The 26,878-nt window shown below is 42.8% G+C and overlaps 1 protein-coding gene across 1 annotated transcript in view; it reads right to left on the bottom strand.

Moving 5' to 3' along the window:
• LAMB4 (laminin subunit beta 4) overlaps window positions 1-26,878 on the bottom strand; it is a 149,355-nt gene that overhangs the window by 60,650 nt on the left and 61,827 nt on the right. The window contains 7 exon segments of the mRNA XM_084977505.1: window positions 742-857; window positions 2,858-3,043; window positions 10,806-10,937; window positions 15,342-15,492; window positions 16,300-16,379; window positions 18,618-18,727; window positions 21,453-21,632. Coding sequence (XP_084833631.1) covers window positions 742-857; window positions 2,858-3,043; window positions 10,806-10,937; window positions 15,342-15,492; window positions 16,300-16,379; window positions 18,618-18,727; window positions 21,453-21,632 — 955 coding nt within the window.

The following is a 26,878-nucleotide window of genomic DNA, read 5'->3' on the forward strand; positions in this document are numbered from 1 at the left end:
TACTGGGCAGTGAGTGACAGGGATGAAGGGATGAAGGCCAGGTGGAGGTCTGGACCATCTCAGGGTGGGTTGGGTGAACAGTAAATGCAGATTCAGATTCTCCATGGATAATAATTCCATAGGATTATGCCAAACAGCAGAGCCTTAGAAACTGGCCATGGGTTGTCACGACTGCTCTGGGAGAAGGTTGGAACAAATGTCCTTCCTCCCACGCGTCAGGCTAACATCAACAGGGTCTCTGTTTTATTGGCCACGGATCTCCACTGCAAAATCAGTGGCCTCCAAATCAGTAGGTTTTTCCTTCATAGGCTCTCAGCTGTTGCGATAACTCAGGTTGACTATGGTGCTCTTATTCTTGCAGCATTTCACCTGCTCACATCTCAAGGCCGCCCGGGGAATGGGAAACAAACATTCAAGTCAGAAGATCTGGGCTGGAGAGTCCTGGCACAAGGCATGGGTGTGTTCTCATTCTTCATTTCCTCATCTACCAAAGACAAAATCTACCTTGAGGTGTTAGGAAGATTCCGATGTGACAGTAAATGCAAAGCTCAGTGTAGCACTGAGTAAACATGTACTAAATAAATGTAATAAACATATAATAAAAATATGGGCTCCTTTGCTATACCTCTTCCCCCACTTAGCTTCTGCACACAAATGATGGATAGATGACAGCCTCCTAAGGAAGCCTTCAACGTTTGAGGACAAGCCCCTATCCCCCCATTGCCCCCATCCCCGGCATACCTGGAAGCTGCTGGTAGAGCAAAACGCTGAGGCTTCAGCTGCAAGGTCTTGCGGGTACAGTGCTTGCTCCCTCTGGCGGGGCTGACCACCACCCAGACCCCCCAGGCATCTGTGGACTAGAAGGCAGCACATGAGAGCACAGACCAACGTCCTCCTAATGGAGAGTGAGTGAGATGCCTCTGCAACCCACAGCCTGCTCAGAAGAACAGGATTTGGGAGTTGAGAGAAGAGGGTCACTCCCAGTCCCAACTCAATGATGTTTGAATTGTGGTCTGACTAGAAGGAATAGTTTCTGGTCATTAATTCATGGCCTGGAAACACCCTGGCACGTCTGACAGGTCTACTCTTTTAATCCATCTCCCAAAGAAATGACTGATATGTTCCTGGATCACAGAACAAAAATTAAATATCTGGAAGCTTTCACAAAAGGATATATACTTTTCTTGGATTAGTTCATAAAAATTAGTACATAAATTTTTATTATTTAATATTATGTTACTAGATATATTTATATGTGTATAAATACATATAGAGACATACACACACATATAGAGAGGGAAAGAGAAAGAGACACTTATGCTAATTAGCTAAATTCTGGAAGGCTTACAATTTGGAAAAGTTTTTTAAAGGTGTCAGAGATATATTCTTTCTTTACAAAAATTTATGTGTATTTATATTTATATATAATTTTTTTGAAACATAGTTGATTTACAGTGCTGTGTTAATTTCTGTTGTACAGCAAAGTTATTCAGTTATACTTATATTTTTTAAGGTTATTTTCCATTGTTGTTTATCATAGGATATTGAATATATTTCCGTGTATATACAGTTTTTTTAATGACTTTCTTGTCATATTTACAAGATCAAAGTTCCTTGGCATACCTTGCCTTTTGTTTATGAGAAACTAAGAACTATATTATATTAAGAGTTTCAGGGAGTTCCCATCATAGCTCAGAGGAAACAAATCTGCCTAGTATCCATGAGGACACAAGTCCGATCCCTGGCCTCATCAGCAGGTTAAGGATTTGGCACTGCCGTGCACTGTGGTGTAGGTCACAGACATGGCTTGGATCTGGTATTGCCGTGGCTGTGGCACAGGCTGGTAGCTGTGGCTCTGATTTGGCCCCCTAGCCTGGGAATTTCCACATGTTGTGAGTGAAGCCCTAAATAAAAAAGACAAAAAAAAAAAAAAAAAAAAAAAAAAAAAAAAGAGTTTCAAAGCCAATCATCAGCTCCAATCATATAACACACAGTGAACCCTTCCAGCATGTGGTCCCCAGAAGGACTGGGCTCTAAGTCCACCCCCAGCCATAAAAATACTTTTCAGGGAGATGATCTGTGGGGTTTCGGATTATCAAAGAAAAGGTTATGCAAAGAAAAGTTTAGGAACCACTGCTCTAGAGCAAGTGTTTTTCTTTCTTTCTTTTTCCTTTTTTTCTGGGGGTGGCGGGGAGGTGGGGGCATGCCTGCAGTATGCGGAAGTTCCCAGGCCAGGGATCAAACCTGAGCCACAGCAGTAATCTGATCTGCAGCAGTAACCACACTGGATCTTTAAGTCACTGAACCACAAAGGAACTCCGAGATCAAATGTTTCTCTAATTTGCTTTCTCTTCTGTCTTAGGTATTTCTCAAAAGGTGGGGGAAGGGGTAGAAAGGTAGGAGGCAGGAAAAGCAGGTTGCTTTTAGCTTTTCTCCCTGTTTCACTCAAATCCAAGTGCCAATAAATGCCTTTTCTGCATCCCTGTGAGTTTGAATCTCTCCACATACATTAGTTTATTAAATTTTTAGAAAAGAAATGTCTCAGGAGGGTAGGATTTGCATTATTTATTTATTGTTCTTACACAAACAACCTATCACCACTTCCCGAGATCCAGTAACTTAAATACATAGCTCCCACTTTAGCATCTCTCCACGGAATAGGGTGTGTGTGCATCTGGCTCACTGTGGTGCTCTAATATCTTTAGGAAACGCTTTGGTTATAATACTCTCCAGATGTGCTACATTTTTGCAAATCTTGTTATGAGGAATCTAGGCAAGACTGGAACAGAAACAGTAAGTTCAGTTATGTATTTCATTCAGCTTTGTACCACTGCTGTAGAAGTGGAGTTAAGGATACCTGAGTCTCATAGCGAATGGCAACACCGAAGTCCATGGAGAAGGCGATATTCTCGACAGTGAATCTCAAGCCGGCTCCCTGGAGAACCCTGGCAAATCCTGGTCCCGTCCACGTCACAGGCATCCCAGGAACTGGCTCTCGGAGAACAATGGGAACCACAGGTAGCTGGCCAAAATTCAATGAACCCTAAAATTGGAAAGGAATAAACATAGCTTTGCCTAGACTGAAGGGCTAGAAGATTTCAGAAAACAGCAAAAACAAACAAACAAAAAAACCCAGCATACATTTCTTTATGTGTGTATGATCCATCTGAGTCCTGGATAAATGATTCCAACCAAGATACCGTTCAGAACACAGCTGAGAATACCATGCCAAATCTATAGCTTTGGAACATACATTACTGTATAGAATGATTATTTGGAAAGCACGGTCACTAGGCAGCATGTGCTCATGAACTGAGTGATACCATGTTGATGACCCTGGCTTTTGTCAGGTATGACTATAGCGTTATGCCCAAAATACACAGGGAAAAGGAAATATGCCCACGCCTACTTCACGGATTTTGCCCAGCTGTGCACCATGATGAGAAAAGCCACACAGATTTATTTTGTAGGTATTTCTTCCATGCAAAAGATCATGAGAAATGATCTTCTCCCATCTGCTCTGGGCACATAAGTACAAAACTCCTCATGCATTTGATTGATTAGCAGCCCTGCCGGTCTCTATGCTGGATGTCAGCCTGGGGCCATCTGGACCCCGTAGATCATACTTCCCTAATGACTTTTGCATCTGTCTCTCCACACTTCCAGCTTCCAGGATTCTGCCTCCTGTTGATTTTTTTTTTTTTTTTTTTTTTGCCTGTATCACTGCAACAGCCTCTTGGCTGTTCTCTCTGTAATCTCCCTCGTCCAATATATACTGCACACTGCTGCCAAGGAGCATTTTCAAGCTTTCTAACTGCCAAGAGCATCACGCCCAAATTACTTTGCCTGGAGTTCAAGTTGCTCTGTAATCTACCACAAACTGCTCTTCATTTGACAAATGTTTATTTAGTAACAATTCAATCCCAGTCTCTGAATGGGAAATGCAAAGATGAATAGGACAGCGTCTCTGCCACAGAGGAGTTTAGAATCTTGGGTTGGAGACAGAAATAGAAATAAGAAATGAGACAGAAGTATATGGAAACTCATCTCTCTGCAACGTTTTTCAAACTTTTTTTAAAAAAACGTACTCTGAAAATTGCAGGAGACACTGTAGGTACCCTTCTGGGATCCCCTTTACATGGCTGGTACACTCATCCCCCAGATGCTGTGTAACAGCTCACAATTGCCCCCTTCTCTGGAGTAATCCCCCCCCTCCCCAAACTCCCACCCCAGGGCGTAGCTTGCAGCTAATGACTGCCTGATAGGATGGTAGGAAAGGCTGGCCCTGTCATCTCAAGGGGCAGGGCAACTTTGTCTGCAGCTTATATTTCTGAACTTCTCTGTGGACCAATCCAAGTGTTTGTTTATTTGCTTTGTTTTGTTTTTACCTAAGACCACATCTGACTCTTTTCTCTATCTCCTTTCTTTCACTCTCTTGAAGAGTTGTCCTGAAAAACACTGCCTTCGTAAATCACAGGCATCTGAATCAGATCTTGAGTGCCCTTAGGTGCTCTGTTTCTAGGACCCCTAATCTGAGTCAGTTGGTAACAGACAGTGTACCTAGAAGCAGAATCTTAAGATGCAATCCTGGAGGTGGGTCATTTACTGTTCAGCTGGCAATGAGGACCCCAGTAGGTGCCATGTGTCACTGACCCTTGTGTAGCAGCAGAGCAGTTACTAAATCTGTCCTCTGTGGTGACCTGGCACAGGAAAAAGGGGGAAGGGTAGGCACTGACTTGAACAATATTTCTGGCATTGACAGATATGGGGGAAATTGTAGTTATAAGGACTATGGATATGGGTGGCTAGTGGATGCCATTGATGATTTGATGAAAGAAGACATCAGGTTCTGGGCAATTAATCAGCAAATTAAAGTATGAGAATCAGAAGGGCTCCTTGGTAGGATTTAAAGAGACTCTCACCTCCTTTAGTGAGAGGGCAGGAAGAGCCCAGGACCAGGCACAAGACTTAAATGGAAGCGTTGAGGAACTTTAGGGAAGGTTGAACGCTCAGCATGGGTAAGTCACCTATGGCAAAGTCAGGCCCTTCATAGGGAAGCAGGGGGATCTTGAGACCTGGGTGGAGCAGATGAGAAACTGCTTTTTTTTTTTTTTTTTGCTTTTTAGGGCCACACCTGCAACATATGGAGGTTTCCAGGCTAGAGTTCAAATCATAGCTGCAGCTGCTGGCCTGCACCACAGCCACAGCAATGTAGGATCCGAGCTGCATCTGTGATCTACACCACAGCTCATGGCAATGCCAGATCCCCAACTCACTGAACAAGGTCAGGGATGGAACTTGCATCCTCATGGATCTAATTGGATTTGGAGAATCTTGAACCCTGATGTTCTCCTGAGCACTCTTGGACTATAGAAGTAATTCACTCATCCTAGTCAGAAAATGGAGCGCCCCCTCCCCAACCCTGCCTCTATCCCTGCCATATCTAAAGATAATGCACAAATCTCAAATGATGCAGGTACCTTCAAAGAAAATGTGTACATTCCACAGGATCTGCTTCTCCTGACCACTTGCCTGGCAGTTAGGATCAAGGTTCAGCATGGGAAAGTGGTGGATCTCTCAGAGAGACCTGGCTAACATGAACCAGTAATAAGGCATGGACCCTGAGGGTGACCCTGAGGGGTCACTCCTAGTGCTCATGAGCAGAAGGTCCTTGCATTTCTAGGTTCCATAGAATTAGATGTGTTCATTCTTGGACAGGGACAAAGACTCTCACTATCTTAAAGGTTGTTAATTCTTCTATTCCTTGTAACACTAAAGCTCTAAAGAATATGGACCATCCAGATGTTCCACCAAATATCACATGGATCCCCTCTACTGAAGGACAGAGAAGGGGATCCCTCTGTCTAAAGAGATGTTATGTGACATCCCACAGTGAGAATCAGATGCTCAATGGCCTCGGTCAGCACCACTCTCTGACAGCTCACAGAGTGTCTAGTTAGCCAGTGGGGAAAAACATAACTTCCTCAGCCCAAGGAATCCATTTTACAGCAAAACAACTGCAGCAGTGGTTGTGTGACTTTGGGATCCCCTGATCCTACACAAGCTATGCTATCCAGAAGATGCCAAGATGGCAGTGGAATGGAGCTCTGAGAAGATGCATCTACTTCACTTGCTTGGAAATGACATCCTATGTGATAGGGTAGTTTTCTTCTAGATGTTATTTACTCCTTAAACCAATGGTTTTTATGTGATACTGTGTTGCCAATAAGGAGAACACATGGGCTTGGGAACTAAGTAGGAGTAGCCAAGTTTACCTTCACTCCCAGTGACCTTGAGCAGAAGGTCCTTGCAACTCTAGGTTCTGTGGGATTGGAGGTCTTCACTCTTGGGCAGGGACAAAGAATTCCATCACGTTAAAGCCATGACTGCTGCATGGTCACTTGGCTCCTCATGACAGTAATGAGCAGGCACGGGAACAAGTTATCATAGCAGTAGGGCCGCTGCTCTAGAATGGAGACACAAGGAATATGTATGACACTGAGGTGATCCAACTTTGGAACTACCATACCTGTGGCCTGGTAAGAGCGTGGTACCAGGGCCTCAGACTCCAGAGGAATGAGGATCTAAGTCATCCCACCCAGGAGAAATGCTTGCTGAGGATGAGAGGATTCTAGGTGATGAGGAGGGAGGGACGGAGATAGGAAATATCAGTTACAACCTCAGGACCAACAGCTGTGGGTTGTCTCGCTCATCTCCTTTGATAAATTTCCCCAGAAACTGTGACCAGTGAGAATCCTTGAGAAACTTGCCTGCATGGAGTGAGCTTAAGGTGAGAAGTAAACAGGCAGGATCCGTTTCAAGGGACATGCAATCTGAACAGCTGCAGGGGACCCCATGCTCAGAAGGGCCCTGCACTTGGTTTAATGCTCTGCTGTCACCATCATGAAATAATCAATAGTTTCATCTCAGAAGTTGTTTTGTAAATGAAATGTCTTGGGACAATGGAGCACGATCAGAGGACATATAGTGTATATGATGCCTGAGCATGGGATCCAAGTGGACCTACCATGCTTGGGTGTTCAGTGAGACTCCGAGTAGAAAGGGAGCACATTGTGTCTGTGACTGAGTAAGAAGGGGTGCTGACAGCTCCAGGGAGCCAAGCTTTCTGTTCCAATCAAACTTGCTTTGAAAGCAGAAAGAAGGCAAAGGCCTTCTAAGAAACACATTTTTCATGTTAATTCCTTGAATCAGCCAATTGCTGTCATTGAAAATGATGACTATTCAAGTATAAGAAGAATAAGAAAAAGACCGGGCAACTCAGAGTTTCTTTTCCTTTCAGTCCTTCCTTACTCATCAGTAAGCTGAAGGTAGAGAGTGTTGATAGAACACATACTAAGATGCGAAATCAAAACAGTTGAATTTGTGAAGCATCTCCATTGCTCTGGAAAGAACCAAATACATATGCATATATGACTACAAAATATAAATTGTGTAACTTCAGTGACTACGTGTATGAACTAAATGCCCTAATGTTTTGCCATAAAGATTCAGTATCATTTATGTTAACAATTTAGATTTTTCTTTTTTTCTTTTTGTGGCCACAACTTTGGCATATGAAAGTCCCCAGGTTAGGGTTCGGATTGAAGCTGCAGCTGCCAGCCTACACCACACCCACAGCAACACCAGATCCAAGCTGCATCTGTGACCTATGGTGCAGCTTGCAGCAAACAGGATCCTTAAGCCAATGATCGAGGTTGGGGATCGAACCTGTATCCTATGGAGACAATGTCAGGTCCTTAACCTGCTGAGCCACAACAGGAAATCCAATAATTTAGATTTCTAATATTTCTCGACTTAGACTGACATTAAATAGCACATAAAAACCATTTTGAAAAGTTGAAGGAGAGAGACTATAGAAGAAACTAAAAAGCTTTATATTTTACTTTTTTTTTCTTTTTTTTTTTTTTTAATGGCTGCATCTGCAGCATATGGAAGTTCCCAGGCTAGGGGTCCAACCAGAGTTGCAGCTTCAGGCCTATGCCACTGGCACAGCAATGTCAGATCTGAGCTGCATCTACAACCTATGGGCAGCTTGAGGCAACACTGTATCCTTAAATTGCTGAGGTCAGGGATTGAACCTGCAACCTAATGGACACTGTGTCAAATTCTTAAGCTGTTGAGTCACAACGGGAACTCCATATTTTATTTTCTTAAGGGCCCTTTCCCTACTTTTAAAATAAGGGGTGCTGCATTTTAATTTTTATTTTGCCCTGGCCCCGCACATGGGTCTGAGCACACCAGGAATGAACTTGAATCGATGCTGCTGATGTAATGCCAAGTCCCTTTACTGGGCCACTCTCTCTCATCACCAGCTCTTTTATTGTTGGCTGTATGTCTCATGCCTCACTTCTCTTGAGAATTGCCCTGGGCTCATGGGAGCCACCTCACCTGGCTGGTGGCAGACATCTGACCTGGTAGCCCATGGCCATAACTGACTGACATAAGAATACAACAGGCCAGCCCTGGGGCCTCAGCGAAGACCACTCTGTGGTGTGATTTATCTTTTAGAGCTTCCCTAGGGGATCAGGCAAGACTAGACTCTACCCTAGACTTTGTCCTTGGGTCATTTTTCCCCATCCCCAGGCTTCTGCCCTGATAGGTTTCTCCTGCTGAGTGCTCCCTCATTAAAGTACCTGCACCCCCATCTCTGTTGTAATCTCTGTTTGTAGGGATTTCAGCATAATACAGTGGCTCAGTGCCCTTGTTTCATAGGCTTCTCTTGTACTAAGTGGATTCAGCCAGCTGATTTCATGACCTACTCACCAATAGGCATGACCTGCAGTTTGAAAATTACTGATCTATTGGACCCCAGAGAAGGAAACCCCAGATGTGATGTCACAGTAAGGAATGTCAAAGAGAAAGATAAATTTGAATTGGTCTTCAGGGATGACTAGAAGTTTTGTAAGTCAGTAACACAGACTTACATTTCAGGCAAGAGTCAGGAGAGGAGGCTGTGAATGATTAGTGTTTCTCAAAATGCTGCCAGGGACTCCCCCATATCACTTGGTAAACAGGCAGATTTCTTGACAAGTCTCAAATTCCCTGCTTCAGCATCTCAAGTGGAAGGCCCTAAAATCTGCATTTTAAACAAATCCCTGGGCAAAACTTATGCACAGTAAGATTTTAAGGTTCACCGATCCATGCCCCAGGAAGCAAGGATACTCCCCACTTTTTTCCTTTGGGTGGATTTTATTTATTTATTTATTTATTTAATTTGTGGCTGTACCCATAGCATATGGAAGTTCCCAGGGCCAGGGATTGAATGTGAGCTGCACCTGAGGCAACACCAGATCATTTAACCCATTTTGCTGGGCCAGCAATCAAACACTCGCCTCCTCAACAACCGGAGTCACTGCAGTCAGATTCTCTTTTTTTTTTTTTTTTTTCGCTTCTTAGGGATGCACAGATGGCATATAGCTGCTAGCCTACACCATAGCCACAGCAACACAGTATTCGAGCCTTGTCTGCGACCTACACCACAGCTCATGGCAACACTGGATTTTTAACCCACTGATCAAGGCCGGGGACTGAACCCATATCCTCATGGATACTAGTTGGATTCATTTCCACTGTGCCATAACAGGAACTCCCCTTTGGGTGGATTTTGGATTGAGAGACATAGTGTCAGAGGAGGCTCTGTGGGCATGTTTTTTGGGAACAGAAAGAAAGAGCAAAGCCACTGTGACTTGGTATGTGTGGGCCTGGAAGGGGGCCCACCACCTATGAAGCCTTCTCTGGTCTTGGCTGGAGGTAGTTCTCCTTCAGTGAAATCCATCTCGTGAAATGTGCACCTCTTTACGACACTTCCCCCACCCTGCCACACATTCATTGTATACAGGGCTTGGTTCTTCCACAACAATCTTAAGGGCAGGCTCTATGTCTAGGTATTTCTGTTTTCATTCATTCCATCATTTCATTCACTCAAGAAGTTCTCTTATGTATAAAAGACTGTTTCAGGTGCTGGATTTATGAATAGAACAGCTAACAACTGATTTCCTTTGCTTTTCCAAAATTCTCCTTTATCCACACAGTGATGCTCAGTAAAGACTCCAGCATAACAAACGAAAAAACAAATAGGCCTAAGGGGCTCAGACTTGAGTGAATACCAGTTGGATAGCTACAAGGTCTTCAGGTCTTCTCTTGCATCATCATCGTCATCATCATCATCATTATTATTATTATTATTATTATTTTGGTCACGCCTGTGGCATGAGAAAGTTCTAGGGCCAGGGATGGAACCCATGCCACTGCTACAACCTGAGTCACAGCACTGACAATGCCAGATCCTCAATCCACTAAGATACCAGGGAACTCCTCTCCTCCAGTGTTGTGAACCCAGTGGAGGCAGAGCCCCCAAGGAGGTGGCATCACCCTGGCACTCACACTGGCATTGACCAACTACAGCAGCCTCACAATCGAGGGCAGAGTCACGCACCACCCCCAGGGACGTCAGCATGTCCTTTTTCTTCTCCAAATAGGAGGGGAGCCATTCCTCACTCTCCTAACTAAAAAGACAAGAAATTAGGACTGCATGGAGCCTGACTCTTCAGCCCTTCAGAATCTTGTATTCCAGAAATTATCATGTGCAGAGAAATAAAGCTATTGATATTTTCCCCAGAGGCTCTAATCACTTTGAGCTTGCTTCCTCCTTTCCTCTACTCTGCTCTTGAGGATAACAGGACCTATATTGACTGAGCACTCACATGGGCCATGCATGGTTCCAAGTACATTACCTGGGTTGTTTGCTTATAGCGCGATGGACAATGGCCCTGAAGAAAGTTTACCTCATTCTGCTCATCTGCATGTGTGCTTTGCTTCTGATTTTTCTTCAGTAGGACATTTCCTTTGTCAATTATGAAATCATCTCCATGTTGTTGGAAATACACATCACAGGTAGGCAAAGCTGTTGCTAATAGCTTAAAAAGAAAAGGACAGTTTAAGTAGCCAATGGTATCAGATTCAAGAGTTTCAGATTATACCATCATTAAAAAGGAATCATGATTCTTAATAGCCTCAGAAAGAAGTCATGGAGGCAGTTTATACTTTTTTATTACTCTGAGAAAATGGGAAATTTTTGGTGGGCCTAAGACCACATGTTGGGTTTTCTTTTAAAGGCTTCTAAACAAGTACAGTTCTAAACTGGGAAAATATTTCTTCTTTCCTACTAGTTTTATGGTATTAAAAAGAAAAGGAGTCATGCTATATTTCAACATGAAATCTCAAGAAGAAAGTTGTAGAAAATCAACAACAGGCATGATATACAAAGATTTATTAGATATTGTAATTTTGACACTCTCCAGGCCAATTCCTCTTAGTTCTCATAGTTTGTAGATTTGGCTTTAAATGTTCCCATGAGAGGTTATACCAGGATAGCAAGATCCCACCAGTCAAATGAAAGCAGCAGAACTGCATTCATGCAACTCCAGTTTCCTTAAAACCCTGGGTTTTGTGGGATTCTCTTTTTTTAGCATCTCTTTAGTCATTCAACTTGCTGACTCAGAATCTCCAATTGCTCATTTCGAGATTTTCACTGCACTCTGGACACTGGTGTTTGCTGGATGCTTTACTGTTGGTTTTCGTAGACAAGATGTTTCATTTCACACATGCCCTGGTTGTGAGTGGGCAGCCCTGAGGTCAGCTGTGGTCCACTTCAGGAACCCCCACACCCTAGTGGTCACTGTTCAGACTTTCAGCCATGCTCTCTGACCAGCTCCTCGACCTCTGTGATGAGGACTCTATGGACAGGCCACATTGCCTTATGTTTATTCATCTCTCCCTCTCTTTCTCTCTCTTTCTTTCCCCCTCAACAATTGTGTTCACTTTGCAACACAAAATTATAAACTATTTTACTAATTTTATACAGAAAATATATTATGGAATTAACTTTATGTTATACTATATTAACTTCTAGTCTATGTAAAAGTCAATCAATATGAACTTTCGTGGCCATAGTTTGTTCCTATAAGACAACAAGAAGGTGCTTCCCAAACTGCATATGAATCACCTGGGGATCTTGCCAAAACCAGACTTAATTCAACAGGTCTGGGATGGGGCCTGAAAGTCTCCAAGTCTCATGAATCCATAGGTGATAGCTACATAGTTCATCCCACACCAAATTCTTATGTTGAAATCGAATCCCCAGGTTTTGGTATTAGGAGGTGAGGCTTTGGGGAGGTGATTAGGTCATGAGGGCAGAGCCCTCATGAATGGGATCAACGCCCTTATACAAGAGATCCCAGAGAGTTCCCTTGCCATGAGAGGACCAGCAAAAAGACAGTCCCTTAAGACCCAGGAAGCGGGTCTCAGACATTGAATCTGCAAACACTTTGACCGTGGAGTTCCCAGCCTTCAGAACCATGAGAAGTAAGTTTATGTTGTTTATAAGCCACCCAGTCTATGTTATTTTTAGTATTCTGTACAGACTAAGAAAGATTAGATAGATAGATAGATAGATAGATAGATAGATAGATAGATAGATAGATAGATAGATAGAAGGATGGAGGAAGGGAGGGAGGGATGGATGGATGGATGGATGGATGGATGGATAGATGGATGGATGGATGGATGAATGGTGTCGTTATATGTAGCTATAATGACACCTTTTTGAAGACCCTCCAAGAAAGTTAACTTCTAGTCTTCTTAGCTCTCCAATTTGTGTATTAAAACAAGTGTTTGGAAGATGCAGTCTGGGAGTCCTGTCCTTTTGTGTCTCCATCCCCATCCGCTCTCTTCTCCCTGAACCTAGACCCTTCTCCATTCCTGTCTGGACCGTAGCCCACTGCACGCCTCCACCCCAGGCTTCACTCCTGCTGGATGGAGGCTATAAGGACACAGACGAGAGTCTCCATCATGTCACTCCCTTGCTCAGAAAGTTTCAACAAGTTCTTATTTCCTGGGGAACAAAATTTAGCCTCTTTCATAGGGGAACTGATTTTTCTCTTCCAATACTTTCCTTTCTATCTGTGAATACACTTGAGGAGTTTCTCTTCTGAGCCATTATTTGGAAAACTTCTGGCTGGACTAGTCCACCAATAGAAAGGATTATTGCTTTCAAGTCTCAGGCCAAATGATTCTACCTGTGTGTTAAGCCCATTCATAAAGGGTCAGCTGTGGCTCCAAAATCCTAATGCATTTATGCCTTGCTGCAAGGCACCGCCCCCATCCTGAGTCATCTATGAAAAGTATTAGCGGAGTTCCCGTCGTGGCACAGTGGTTAACAAATCCGACAAGGAACCATGAGGTTGTGGGTTCGGTCCCTGCCCTTGCTCAGTGGGTTAACGATCCAGCGTTGCCGGGAGCTGTGGTGTAGGTTGCAGACGTGGCTCGGATCCCGCGTTGCTGTGGCTCTGGCATAGGCTGGTGGCTACAGCTCCGACTCGACCCCTAGCCTGGGAACCTCCATATGCCATGGGAGCGGCCCAAGAAATAGCAAAAAGACAAAAAAAAAAAAAAAAGTATTAGCTATGGGGAAAAACTCCTGGAGGGCAGAGACCCTAATTAAACCCCTCTCTATGTTGCTCTTAGCCTGGAGCTCAGCATTATGCACCTGGCTATAAAAACTGGGGTTCCTGTGACTCCCTCTTTGGGTTTGATAATTTGCTAGAATGGCTGACAGATCTCAAGGAAGCATTCACTTATGTCTATGGTACTGAACCCAGGACTTTGGGGAATTTGATGGAGGCTTCATAGCACAGGCATGATGGATCATAACCTTAATCTCCCTCAGCTCAGTCCCTTCTGGAAGATGGGGGAGGTGGGGCCAAAAGTTTCAAGCTTCTAATCACGGCTTCATCTTTCTGGTGCCAGCCCCATCCTGAAGCCCACCCAGAGTCACCTCCCCTGAACAAAGGACACTCCTATCACCCAGGAAAGTCCCAAGGATTTAGGAGCCCAGTGTCAGGGACAGGGTCAAAGACCAAACATTAGAACAAAAGATGCTTCTGGTACTCATATCCCTTAGAAAATTACAAAGGTTTTCCGAGCTCTCTGCCAGGCACAGGTGTGATATGTGTGATCTGTGATCTGTGCCAAGATCACCACATATATCTTTTTCTATGACAATTGGAGCCTAAATAAAAATACCAATATTCCTTTCCCAACATCATTTTTCCCCCTAATTACCATCATAAACCTGCAATACTAAAAACCATGATGAAGAATCCAGGAGTTCCTGCTGTGGCAAAGTGGGTTAATATTTCCTGTGGGATTCAGTCCCTGGCCTGGGAACTTACAAATGCTGTGAATGTAGCCATTAAAGAACAATGAGGAAGGAGGAGGAGAAGGAGAAGAGGAAGAAGAATAATCATTGAGACATAGGAGTCTTTCATCCTGACTCCATCCACTGCAGTTCTAAATCCAGGTCAGAAGAGTGCAAGCTCTTCTTCCTTACCCAATTCCAGGCAGTAAAAAGGCAAATTCCAAGCCTCTGGAAGGGTATTTTCATCAGTGGTGTCCAGATAAGGAAGAAACCTCAGGAAATGACTTAGTCACTGGAGCCTGGAATGAGTTCCCAGTTTTCTATCCAAATCCTGTCTCCAGAATCAACTTTCACATACCTTCATTCTCCTTGAAGTTGTTCACTTCACATTGCCTCTTCCCTTGTCAGATCCCTGCCTGTGGCTGGAGTCATAGGTGTGAAACTGTTAAGAGAGTCTAACCTGTATTTTCTCTCATCAGTTCAGGTGCCCATGTGTGCTCACATCATAATACTTGGAGATAAATATTTTTAGGAAACATCTTCCATAGGACCACTGACTTGTAGGACACGAAACAGTGCCAAGAAAATTTTTCAATCACACATGCCTGTGAATAGCATTGAGCACTGCTAAGCTGAGATCAGCTTCAGAAGGCCAGGCAGCACACCTTCCACTTGGTTCTGTACCTCATTTATTCATTCCTTCATTAGCAGAGACCCACAGCTTCCTGCAATTACCGTGCTCAGCATGAGAGCAACAGCGGAGATGAGGCACGCATCCCCCCTTCCCTCTCACAGTTTATAGTGTTGGGGAGACAGACTGGGAGATGCTTGATAAACATACTCTGATGGTGCCGTGAAAGAGCAAAAATCATGTCCACTTCATCCCAGCATAATCCAGGTTACACCTCTGTGCCAGGCTCTGTGCTGGAATGAGGATACAAATATAAAATGCAGACTCTGCCCTTGAAAGGTTATAGAGTTTGCAATTCTGGGCTAGAATAGACCTTATTCTTTGTTTAGGGGCAAAACCACTCGCTTCCGGGCATCCTACCCATGAGCTCAAGGATACGTTGTGTGTATTGCCTTCAGGGACATCTGTAAGAAAAGCCAACGGGATACGAACCAAAGGTGCCAGTCCCTAGAGTGGCATGGCTTCCTCTGCCTCATAGAGATAGAAATTCAAAGGAGCGAAGAAGTGGCCAGGTGCTGGTTCTGTGCAGCTGCGACCTGTGATGTGGGGACGGCAATCGCACTGCCCATCCTTAGGTGAGCATCTGAGGAAAAACAAACCCACCTCAGGAAAAGGAAAAAAAAAAAAAAAACAGAGCTCCCATCGTGGCTCAGCGTGTTAAGTACCGGACACTGTCTCTTTGAGGATGCAGGTTGGATACATGGACTTGATCAGTGGGTTAAGGATCTGGTGTTGCTGTGAGCTGTGGTGTAGGCTGGCAGCTGCAGCTCCAATTCAGCCCCTAGCCTGGGAACTTCCATATGCTGCAGGAGCAGCTGTAAAAAAAAAAAAAAAAATGTAGAGTGGGGAGAGTGTGTAAGATGAAGGCATAGGGGCAATGGGCTAAATGTTCACTGGGTTTGAGCCGATACTCTGAATCTATCTATCAACTGTGCTGGGGAGGGTATGGAGAGGCAATGGGATCTCCGGGTCTGGTCTTGACAAGCAAAGCCAGATCCATAAAACGCTGCTCGCCACTTTTCTTCTCATGCGCTTTCTGCTTCTGCTCTAAAAACTGGGAAAAGAAGAGTAGAGGACTTACCTTTACAGGCTGACAAAACGTTGGTGTTTGAGGCAGGTCAAGTCGCATGTATGGAGGCATCTCTCCCTCCATCTCGTGGGATCTGCCCCATAGAACAGTTACCTCCCCTTTGGAAATAGCTGAAGTAAAAGAAATCAATTGGGCTCTCGTTAACGGCTCAAGACGATGGCTTTTCTATGCTCTTTGCTTGTCATGGAATGCACCGCTTCCCCTCTGGGTATGAGCGTATCAGAATAAAATGTACTTTTCTGTGCAAATGGCAACAAGGAATATTGCCACACAACTTAGTTGTTCATTTTACTGACTTACACATTAGAATAAGCACCTCCGGTATCACAGTCACAGGGAGAACATCCATGGAGGTGACTTTCCAGTCCCCAGTATCCAACCTGCAAAGACAACATGCTGCTGATTCCAGCTGTGAAGATACCCGGGGCTCTGAAATGTAAAAGTAACACGATTCAACTGACGCACAGCAAAGAGTCACACCACCTGAACAGCCACACAGCGGTTTGCTTGCCTACGCACTTGGTAACGATCTTCTAAAAACACACATCTCCCATTCCCAGGGCTTGAAATGATGGGGACAGGGGGTTGTCCACATATTGCTTTGAATGGAAATGCAATGGAAACCTCTCACTTCCATTGAAAACAGAAATTTTAGCCTTGAGCTGGGTTGTTTGAAGCCACTCAGGAGAACCTTTTCCACTAGTCTGTTTGCAAGTACTTTTATAAAACAGTAGAGTCCCTTACCACAAAATCCCTAGGGATTTTTACTTATACACTATAGCAACATTTGGGGGTAAAAAAAAAAAAATCACTCAGGCTGAGGTTGAGATATTAAATATCAGTTTAGTAGAATCACTTGTTTGTAAGGAATTGTTTTGGAATACCAAACTCCCCAATTGAGAGACTCCACTCTGTTCTTCATGACTTTTTTCATCATTGCAACATCTTGACCTTTATTCGATATAAACAGCTGGTGAGATACAAACATCTATTTCTTAAGTCTGATAACATTTACTATAAAATACTCAGAAAAAGGCTTCCCCCTCCAAGCCCCATTTAACAAGCTCAGATAAAATTAAGGTCTTCCTAAAGCACTGAACTCTCACTTGAAATGGATTTATAAAGTATCCATATTTTGGGGGTGTGACCTTGGTAACATTTTACTATAAAAAGATGTGTTTTAAACATTGCAAGTTGACATAATTTGTTACAAACCATAGCAAAGGGCTTTGGATTGTTTTCTGAAACTGGAGTTTAGGCAAAAACAATGTGAATTTCACTCAGGATGGGATTGTAAAAAACCCCTCCAGGCTGGGTAGGCTGTCATATTGCCTCCCCTGCCCCCGCCCCGCCCCCCTCACAGCACCTCCCAGGGTACCATCCATAGATGTGGATGTGGGGCACCAGGTAGGTGTCTGGCTCAGCCATGATGGACAAGTTCCCCCATCACTGGCCTCGGCCCAGGTAGTTTCCTTCTGCAAACACAATGGAGATAACCACACAGCGGCAGGTAACCAGACAAAGAAAAAAGTCAGCCCGAGTCTAAGGTGTGTCTGGCATGATCTGATGTGGTATCTCTATGGGTCTGTTCACCAGCTCTGTTTTATTTTTTTGTGGTGCCCACACTTGGTGATGGAGCTTGGCTGCTCACCTTCCAACACGAAACCTCTAAATCACCTGCCCCATCATACACAGAGTTCCCTCTTCACATTCACATCCTTGCTTTCGTCTCCCATCTCCTCTGCCCCATGCTCATGTGCGTTCAGTAAAACAACTTAGAATATTAGCCCCAAACTGTGTTGTCACAGACATGTGTTTCTTATTTATCAGCTACATTTCTTCAGACACATCAAGGTCACTGTTCTTTTATTAGGTTAAGTTTTTGTTTTTTCTTTCTAAAATGTGGTGGTGGGCTGCCAAGAGTGGAGGACAAAGAAAAGAGTTGGGTTTTTAACTCTATAATGGCATGATACATTTTATGGGGTGAAAAATGTCTTGTTTTGCTCATCTGAGACGTACATGCCCGTGTAGGTAGTGGAATCTATGAAAAATTCAAGAGTTTATTTCCCACAGGAAACTATAACCCATTTAAACCTAAGGGCTGCTTTCTTTCCCCCCTCCCTTTTTTCTTTTCTTTTTCTTTCTTTCTGTCTTTCTTTCCTTCTATCTTTCTTTCTTTCCTTCTTTCTTTCTTAAATGAGTTCATCCAAAATATTTTTTAGGCAAGGAGTGGTACAGATGGGAAAGGGACTGTGTTTAAGACACAGAAGAAAAGGCCCCATGATCTAGGAGGTTAAACAGGGGGATAGGTACACATGCTTATCTTCTTCTTGGGCATTTCCAGGAGGCCAGTGGATAAAACTATTGACATCAGTGCCTGGGTTGGTTCAGTCCAATCCGGTTGTTGTGCTGGTAAATATTTAACCACCAGCTCTCTGCTAGAAGGAGGGGGCTGATTTTCAGGGTCTGCTGATTTCGGCAGTGTTTTAAGTGCTTTCGCCACAGGCGTATTGAAATGGAGCAGGACAAGGAAGGCAATCAAGAGGAAAGTCTCTCTAGGCCACGGCAGTAGAAGTCCGCATCACTCCCAAAAGGGGACATCGGGGCCAGATACATACAGTGCATTTTCCACAGCGTGGTCCAGTAGCAAACGGCTGGCACAAGCACTACCCTGTATCCACATCACAGGTCAAGGGCGGCAGGCTCCCCAGGGGGTTACAGTCACAGGCTGAAAGCATAGCATACATCATTATTCTAATTTCGAGTCCCCCCCCGCTCTGGTAAATGTCCTTAACAGCTCACACTGAACAAAACCATGTAGCCCCAAGAACACAGAGCAAGCCTGTCCTGCCAAGTTTACTGTCTGCCTGGCTGCACCATGATGGTACTGCCTTCAACCCTGCACAGGAAATCCAGGGCCAGACACCTCCAGGGTGCTCATGTGACTCTACTGGGTGGCAATTAGGAGGAGACAGGAGAGTCAAGGGGTCATGCACGTTGGGAAGCCTGGCACAATTCTCCTGAGGGATGCTGGCTGGGGCAGGTGACCTGGGGCAAGTGTTTCTGAGTGTCCCCATTGTTATTGATGGCTCCCTTTCTGGCAGATGCAGCTATCATTTCTCTCCTCCCTCCTTCTTTGTGCCATTACTATTTTCTGGTTTTGTTTTGTTTAATCCTCTTTCTCCTCTTTCTCTTGCATCCATACGCATTGCAAGTCCTGTCTATGTTGCGAAAGCTAAGCATTGCACAACCAGCATAAAATGGGTGTTTCCCAGGCTGACTTCCTGCAGAAAAGCCAATGTGCATGGAAACAGCCCAAATGTCCATCAATGGTGGATAAATCAATTGTGGTAGAGCCATACATGGAATATTATTCGGCAATAAAAAGAAGTACTGAGATGTGCTACAGCATGGACCAACCTTGAAAACACTATGCTAAGTGAAAGAAGCCAGTCTTCTGATTCCACTTGTATGAAATGTCCACAACAGGCAAATCCATGGAAACAGAAGTAGATTAGAGCTTGCCGAGAGCTGGGAGGACAGGGAGGTAGTCGCTACGGCATGGGGTCTTTTCTCTTTTTTATGGAGAGATACATATAAAATTTACTATCTTCATCACTTTTTCTAGTTTTTTTTTTTTTTTTCTCTCTCTCTCTCTCTTTTTAGGGCCTCATCGTGGCATAGAGACATTCCCAGGCTAGGCGTTGAATTAGAGCTGTAGCTGCCAGCCTACGCCACAGCCACAGCAACGTGGGATCCGAGCCTCGTCTGCAACCTACACCACAGCTCACGGCAATGAGGGATCCTTAACCTACTGAGCAGGGTCAGGGATTGAACCTGCATCCTCATGGATCCTAGTCAGGTTCATTAACCACTGAGCTATGAAGGAACTCCTTCATCATTTTGAAATTTACAGTTCAATAATATCAAATACACTCTTAGAGTTGCACAACCCATCTCCAGAACTGTTTCATCTTGCAAGACTGAAAATCTATCCCATCCCATCGAATACCATCTCTCCATACTCCTTCTCCCTTCCCACCCCCTAGCCCTTGGCAACAACCATTCTATGTTCTGTTTCTATGGATTTGACTATTCTGGACACTTCATGTAAGTAGGATCATACAATATTTGTCCCTTTGTGTCTGGTTTATTTCACTTAGCATAATATTTTCAGGGTTCACCCATATTGTAGCCTGTATCAGGATTTCCTTCCTTTTTAAGGCTGAATAATATTCTAATGTGTGTACGTATCACATACACCACATTTTGTTTATCCATTTATCCATTGGTGGATACTTGGGCTGCTTCCACCTTTTGACTACTGTGAATATTGCTTCTATTAACATGGGTGTACAAATATCACTCCAAGATGCTGCTTGTAATCTTTTGAGTATATAATCAGAAGCAAAGTATGGGGGAATTTTGGGGGGAGGAGTGTAATGAAAATGTTCTAAAATTGATGTTTACAAAGCATGCATATACTAAAAATCTCTAAATCTGCGCATTTTAAAAGTGAATTGTATGGCATATGAATTATATGTAACTAAGGCTCATAAAAAAGAAAAAAACAAATGAAAACCAATGTTTGGCCCCTTCTTAGAGGACATAATGTTAGCAAACAAAGGGAAATGCCTGGACTGCTGAAGGGTACAAGGGGAAATGGCTTGACTATAATTCATTGTCCCAAAATTTATTTTTTTGCCATCAAATCCAAAAAGAAGAGTGTTTTATTATAGAGTGATTCGTCATGTTGCTTTCTAAACATGCAAATAATCCACAGTTCCTTATATGGGCAAAAACAGAGAGCATGACACTGTGACCAAAGGGAAATAACCCAGATTCTCTCAGGAATCTACAGCTCTGTGAGACTCAAGGCAGCCCTAAATTTCTGTGATCCCAGAGCCAAGAGGCTCCCCATTTGGCCCCAGAAAACTCTGAGGTTATTTCTAATTCCTCATGATCCCTCCCTGCCTTCTTTTTCCCCCTCTTCTCTTCATCAGAGGACAAGTTAATACTAAGAGCTGTGTGAGAAGGAAGGGGGAAAGTAATTTGAAAAAAGAAAAAGAAATCACTGCTTGAGAATTGCCTAAGAAGTCATAAATCTATGCAAAAATGCAGGATGCAATTTAACACATCTGTAGAGTTGAGTCCTAGAGGAGGACGTTTTTCTAAAGATTTCATAACTTGGCTTTAAATGTCTTGGCACTTCTCCTCTGTCTGTTCCAGCAGTGAAAATATCAGTGCCCCCTACTGGTTCTTTATGATAAACTCAGCAAACCATCTAAAGCAGTTTAATATACTAAAATTTGCAGGAGACTTTGAATCACTTTTAAAAAACCTACGTGCTGGTAGGACTCAGGTATTTATGATTACTGAATTTTAGAGCTGTCAGAGGCAGCTTCCAGCTTTAAAATGCATCCAGGTTGGCACCCCAGCTGCTGTTGACTTACACTGACAGCCCAGGGGGTTGGTAGCACTCAGGTTGTAGTGGTTGGGCTTGCACCGGTCACACTTGGCTCCTTCTACGTTCTCCTTACACAGGCATTGGCCGGCCACAGTACCCAAGTCAGAATCAGAGTGGGTCACACAAATACCACCCAAAAGTGTTCCATCAGGGTCACATTCACAAGCTGGGGACATAGACATGCATTATCTTAATTGCAAACTGTGGGAAAGCCTGAAATATAAGTGTAACATTTTACCTCAGCTATAACTATTTTAGTTTGTTTAAATCATTAAATACATTTAAATAATAAGACCAAAATCAAGGGATTCTCAGAAATGACTCTCAGACCTCTAGACTTGGAAAATGTTGAAAAATTCTGTATATACGCTTAAAGACTTTTAAATGATTCCAAAGGAAGAGGACCAGAGAAAGTTTTCTACTTTGAAAACTGGATGTTAAGAATAGATTGATGATCAAAATATCAATGGCATTTTTCACAAAACTAAAATCATTTAAAAATTGGTATGAGAGCACAAAAGACCCTGAATAGCCAAAGAAATCTTGAGAAAGAAGAACAGAGCCAGATGAATCACACTACCTGACCTCAAACTGTACTACAAAGCTACTGTAATCAAAACAGTATGGTATGGGCATGAAAACAGACATGTAGATCAATGGCACAAAATAGAGAGCCGAGAAATAAATCTACACATGCTTATAGTCAATCTGTGACAAAGTAAGCAAGAATATAAAATGGAGAAAATACAGTCTCTTCAATAAATACTGCTGGGAAAACTGGACAGCTATACATAAAAAATGACATCAGAACATTCTCTAACACCAAATAAAAAAATAAAGACCTAAATGTAAGACTGAAAATCATAAATCTCCAAGAGGAAAACATAGAACATTCTTTGACATAAATAATAGCAGTATTTTTTTTGGATGTGTCTTCTAAAGCAAAGAAAATAAAAGCAAAAATAAACAAATGGGACCTAATTAAAGTTAAAAGCTCTTGTGTAGCAAAAGAAACCATCAACAAAATTAAGATAACCTACTGAATGGAAGAAAATATTTCCAAAAACTATGGGGTTAATACCCAATATATATAAATAGCTCATACAACTCAACATCAAAAGAACAAACAACTCAACCAAAAAAATGGGCAGAAGAACTAACTAAACATTTCTCCAAAGAGGAAATGCAACAGGCACATGAAAAGATGCTCAACATTGCTAAAATCATCAGGGAAATGAAAATCAAAACCACCATGAGATATCACCTCACACCTGTCAGAATGGCTGCCAGCAAAAAGAATATAAATAACAAAGTTTCGTGAGGATGTGGAGAAAAGGGAACACTCATACACTGTTGTTGGGCATATATATATATATGGTCCTGCCACTGTGAAAAATAGTATGGAGGTTTTTCCAAAAAGCAAAAATAGAACTACTGTTGACCCAGCAATTCCACTTCTGGTCATATATCCAAAAATATCAAAAACACTAATTCAAACATGCATGCACTAGCCTAGGCATAGAAACCACCTAAATGTCTATCCATGGATGAGTGGATAAAGAAATGTGGTATATATACAGTGGAATATTACTCAGCCATAAAAAGAATAAAATCTTTGCGACATTATGGATGGACCTTGAGGGCATTATGCTAAGTGAAATAAATCAGACAGAGAAAGACAAATACTCTACGATCTCACTTATATGTAGAATCTGGGGGGAAAATACCCTAAAACTTATAGATACAAATTGGTGGTTTCTAGAGGTAGGGGTTGGGGGGGGGTGGGTGAAACATGTGAAGGGGATCAAAAGGCACAAACTTCCAGCTGTAAAATACATAGGTCATGGAGATATAATATACAGCATGGTGACTACAATTAATACTCTCTTGCCTATTTGGAGGTTGCTAGGAGTAGATCTTAAGTCTCTTCTCATCACAAGGAAAAAAATTCTAACTGTGTGGTGATGGATGTTAACTAGATTTATTATGGGGATCATTTTGCAATATATACAAATACAGAATTGTGTTGTAGACTTGAAATTAATATGTCTTATGTCATATTATAACTCAGAGCTGCCCAACACAGCAGTGACCCCCTCATCATCGGAGGTGTCTAGGCAGGGGCTGGCACAGCACCTGTTGGGACTTCAGGACAGAGGACAAGTGCACTGGAAGACATTAGATGACCATCAAGGTCTCTTGCACCTTTGTGGCGCTGTGTTTCCAAGGACTTTTAAGGAAAGCAATAAAGATAAAAAAAATGAAGATCCTGATTCTAAGAAACAATTATATTCATATGCCTACATGTTTGCTTTGGATGAATAAAAACAAACCTCTCAAGTCTAAAGCAATGTTGACATAACCACCATTTAGGTTGGTGAGTTTGGTGGGAAAAAATCCAGTCAAACCAAACAGTTTGGAATCAATGAAGCAAACACTGGGTTGTCTGACAGAATCTTTTAATTTTTCAACTGTTTGTTATTGGACTGTGACTGGTGATAAAATCTTACTATGGAAAACCAGCATTGGGTTCTGTTTAGGTTGGAAAAACCACACTTTTCGTCTAATGAAAGTCAGTTGTTTCTAGAAAGGAAGGGACAAAATGGGTTCGTTTTAAAAGTAGCCAAAAGGAAAAGGCTCAGCTTTATCTGGGAGACACTCCAAAGGGTCAGCAGTAAGTTCCAGAGTATAATTTAATTATGCACAGAAATATCCTTTGGGAAAGGGATGTGGGTGCATGGGTAGCAACTTTACTTTGAAATGACCCAAATCTCTTGGAGTCACACAATTTAATTCCAGCAGACTTACCACTGGTGGAGTCTATCAAATCTTTGTTTTTCCTGTATCACATGTGGTGATGTTTTAAATCATAAAAGACTTAAAATTTGTCAACTCTTAGGTCTGGAATCTGGTTAGATAAATATTTAGGTTCAAACAAGGACAACTTAGAGAAAACTGACATGGGAATGGTCAGCCTTAACACACATCATTTGTATACACATACTTATCACACATAAACATGTGTTTAGGTAAAACTGGGAAAAAGTGGACGTTCTCATCATGGTCATTTTTACAAGCTTCTCATTTGCTTTTCCTCAAGAAATTCCTTATTTACAAAGAATAGTTTCTTAATTTCCTATCAAGGGTACTAGTTGGCCTCCCTTGTGTTCCTTCAAAAGCACCATCAGTTAATAATAAGTGGTTCTTCAGGAACAAGACTGTGGCTGATGTATTTAAAATGTTTTGTTTAGTAATTTTCAATCTCTTTCCAGACTTCCAGATTATCTGTTTCAAAACACTGTGTTTTCCTGATTCCATCTAAGAGAGCATTTTCATCTTCTTTTATAAATACAGGGCTTTATAAACATTAATAAAAATTTTGTTTCTGTGTGTGTGTGTGAGAGAGAGAGACAGAGACAGAGAGACAGAGAGAGAAAGGGAGAGAGAGACAGAGAGATGATTAGATTCTGGTTAAAAAAAAAAAAAAAAATGTAGGACAGGAGTTCCCGTCATGGCTCAGGGGTTAGCGAATTTGACTGGGAACCATGAGGTTGAAGGTTCGATCCCTGGCCTTGCTCAGTGGGTTAAGGATCCAGCGTGACAGCGAACTGTGGTGTGGGTCACAGACACGGCTCGGACCCCACATTGCTGCGGCTCTGGTGAAGGCCGGCGGCTACAGCTCCGATTCAACCCCTAGCCTGAGAACCTCCATATGCCACAGGAGTGGCCCAAGAAATGGCAAAAAGACAAAAAAAAAAAAAAAAAAAAAAAAAAAAAAGTAGGACATTTATTGCAAGAAATACTTTTTTCAGGACCCAGTTGTTTGCATTCATTGTATTCATTTTAAGCAGGACATGTAAGGTGAACTTTTATGCAGTCAGTTCTTTACTGAGTAATCTGAGCAAAGGAACTTCATTTATGCTTATTCCACATTGTGATGAATTTAAAGTTTAAAATCTAGGGCCCTGTATGTATTCAGGTGGCTACTGATTTACTTTTGTACAAGACTTCATTTCATGTATTATGACTATACAAAGTTTGAAACTGTAGTTTCATAGCAAGTCCCTCCCACCACCAATACAACATGACATTATACTGATAATAAAGCCTAAGAAGCAGGATTTCCAGATAGTGGGAGAGGCAATCTACCATGGGTCTTGGGCATCTGAACATTTTTGCTGAGTATGTTAACAATGCAAGGGCCTGATCACTCATTTCTTAGGACATTTCTCAGGGCTGTTTTTGTAAGTAAGGTACCTTTTGGGAAGAGCTAAAATCTTCCCCTGGAAAAAGAATGCATTTGCTTCCACCTGCTGTAAAAGCAATGACTTCTCCAACCTCAGTATTCCTTGGTTGTGACGTAAGCTCATTAGATGTGCAGGATCCACCTGGTGTGCTCTGAGTTGCCCCATGGGACCTGGGACTTGGGACTTCACATACATGCAAACATCTGTTGCTTGCTATGCCATGAGCAATAAAGTCTTTTGTCTCTGACCCAGGAGTTTCTTGTCTTCTGCCAGCACCCATGCAACAATAACAAGCTAACTTATTAGTCTGCAGGTAGAGTAAGAGCTCAGAGCCAGGAACTGCCCTTGGGCGTTTGAAATCTGGTTGGAGTATTTTTCTCTGTTAACAGTCTACAGCAGTGCTGGGGCCAGAGGAAAGCAAGCGGGATGCCTAGGGCACACAATGTAAGGAGGCACTCACTGTCAGCTCTGCACTTATGTGACTCAGAGAGGGAGAGCTTTCTTACATTGGGGACCTGAGTGTTTTCCCTGCCTCACACTTGTCTCATTCCTTTAGGGAAATGCAAATTCAAGTAATGATAACTACTTCATTGGCGAAAACTAAGTGTGACAAAGCTAAGAAAAAGTTCAAGTGCAACAAAACCCAAGTCCTGGCCAGGAAATAGAGCAACAGGAACTCGCATACACTGCTGGTGTGGCTGTTCATTGGTACACACACTTAGGGGACAATTCAGTATTCTCTACTTAATTTGGAGAGGTGCATAGTGTGTGGTTCAGTAATTCTACTCCTGGGTATGACTCTTAGGGACAGTCTCTGTACATGTGCACAAGGCCATATGTATGGGAAAGTTTACTGAAGCATCAAAAGAGAAATGGGGAGTTCCCGCTGTGGTGCAGTGGTTAATGAATCTGACTAGGAACCCTGAGCTTGTGGGTTCGATCCCTGGCCTTGCTCAGTGGGTTAAGGACCCAGCATTGCTGTGGCTGTGTTGTAGGCTGGCGGCTACAGCTCTGATTAGAGCCCTAGCCTGGGAACCTCCATATGCCGCTGGAGTAGCCCTAGAAAAGGCAAAAAGACAAAAAAAAAAAAAAAAAAGAAAGAAAAATAGATGGTGAGCTGGGACATTAACAATGCCTGCAGTGTTCTAGTAACATCCTGAAGGTG

This window comes from Sus scrofa, chromosome 9 (assembly GCF_054392235.1).
Source record: "Sus scrofa isolate SSC_HxYL_T2T_F1_AM1 chromosome 9, Sscrofa_HxYL_maternal_Yorkshire_Landrace_v2.0, whole genome shotgun sequence".
NCBI lineage: Eukaryota > Metazoa > Chordata > Mammalia > Artiodactyla > Suidae > Sus > Sus scrofa.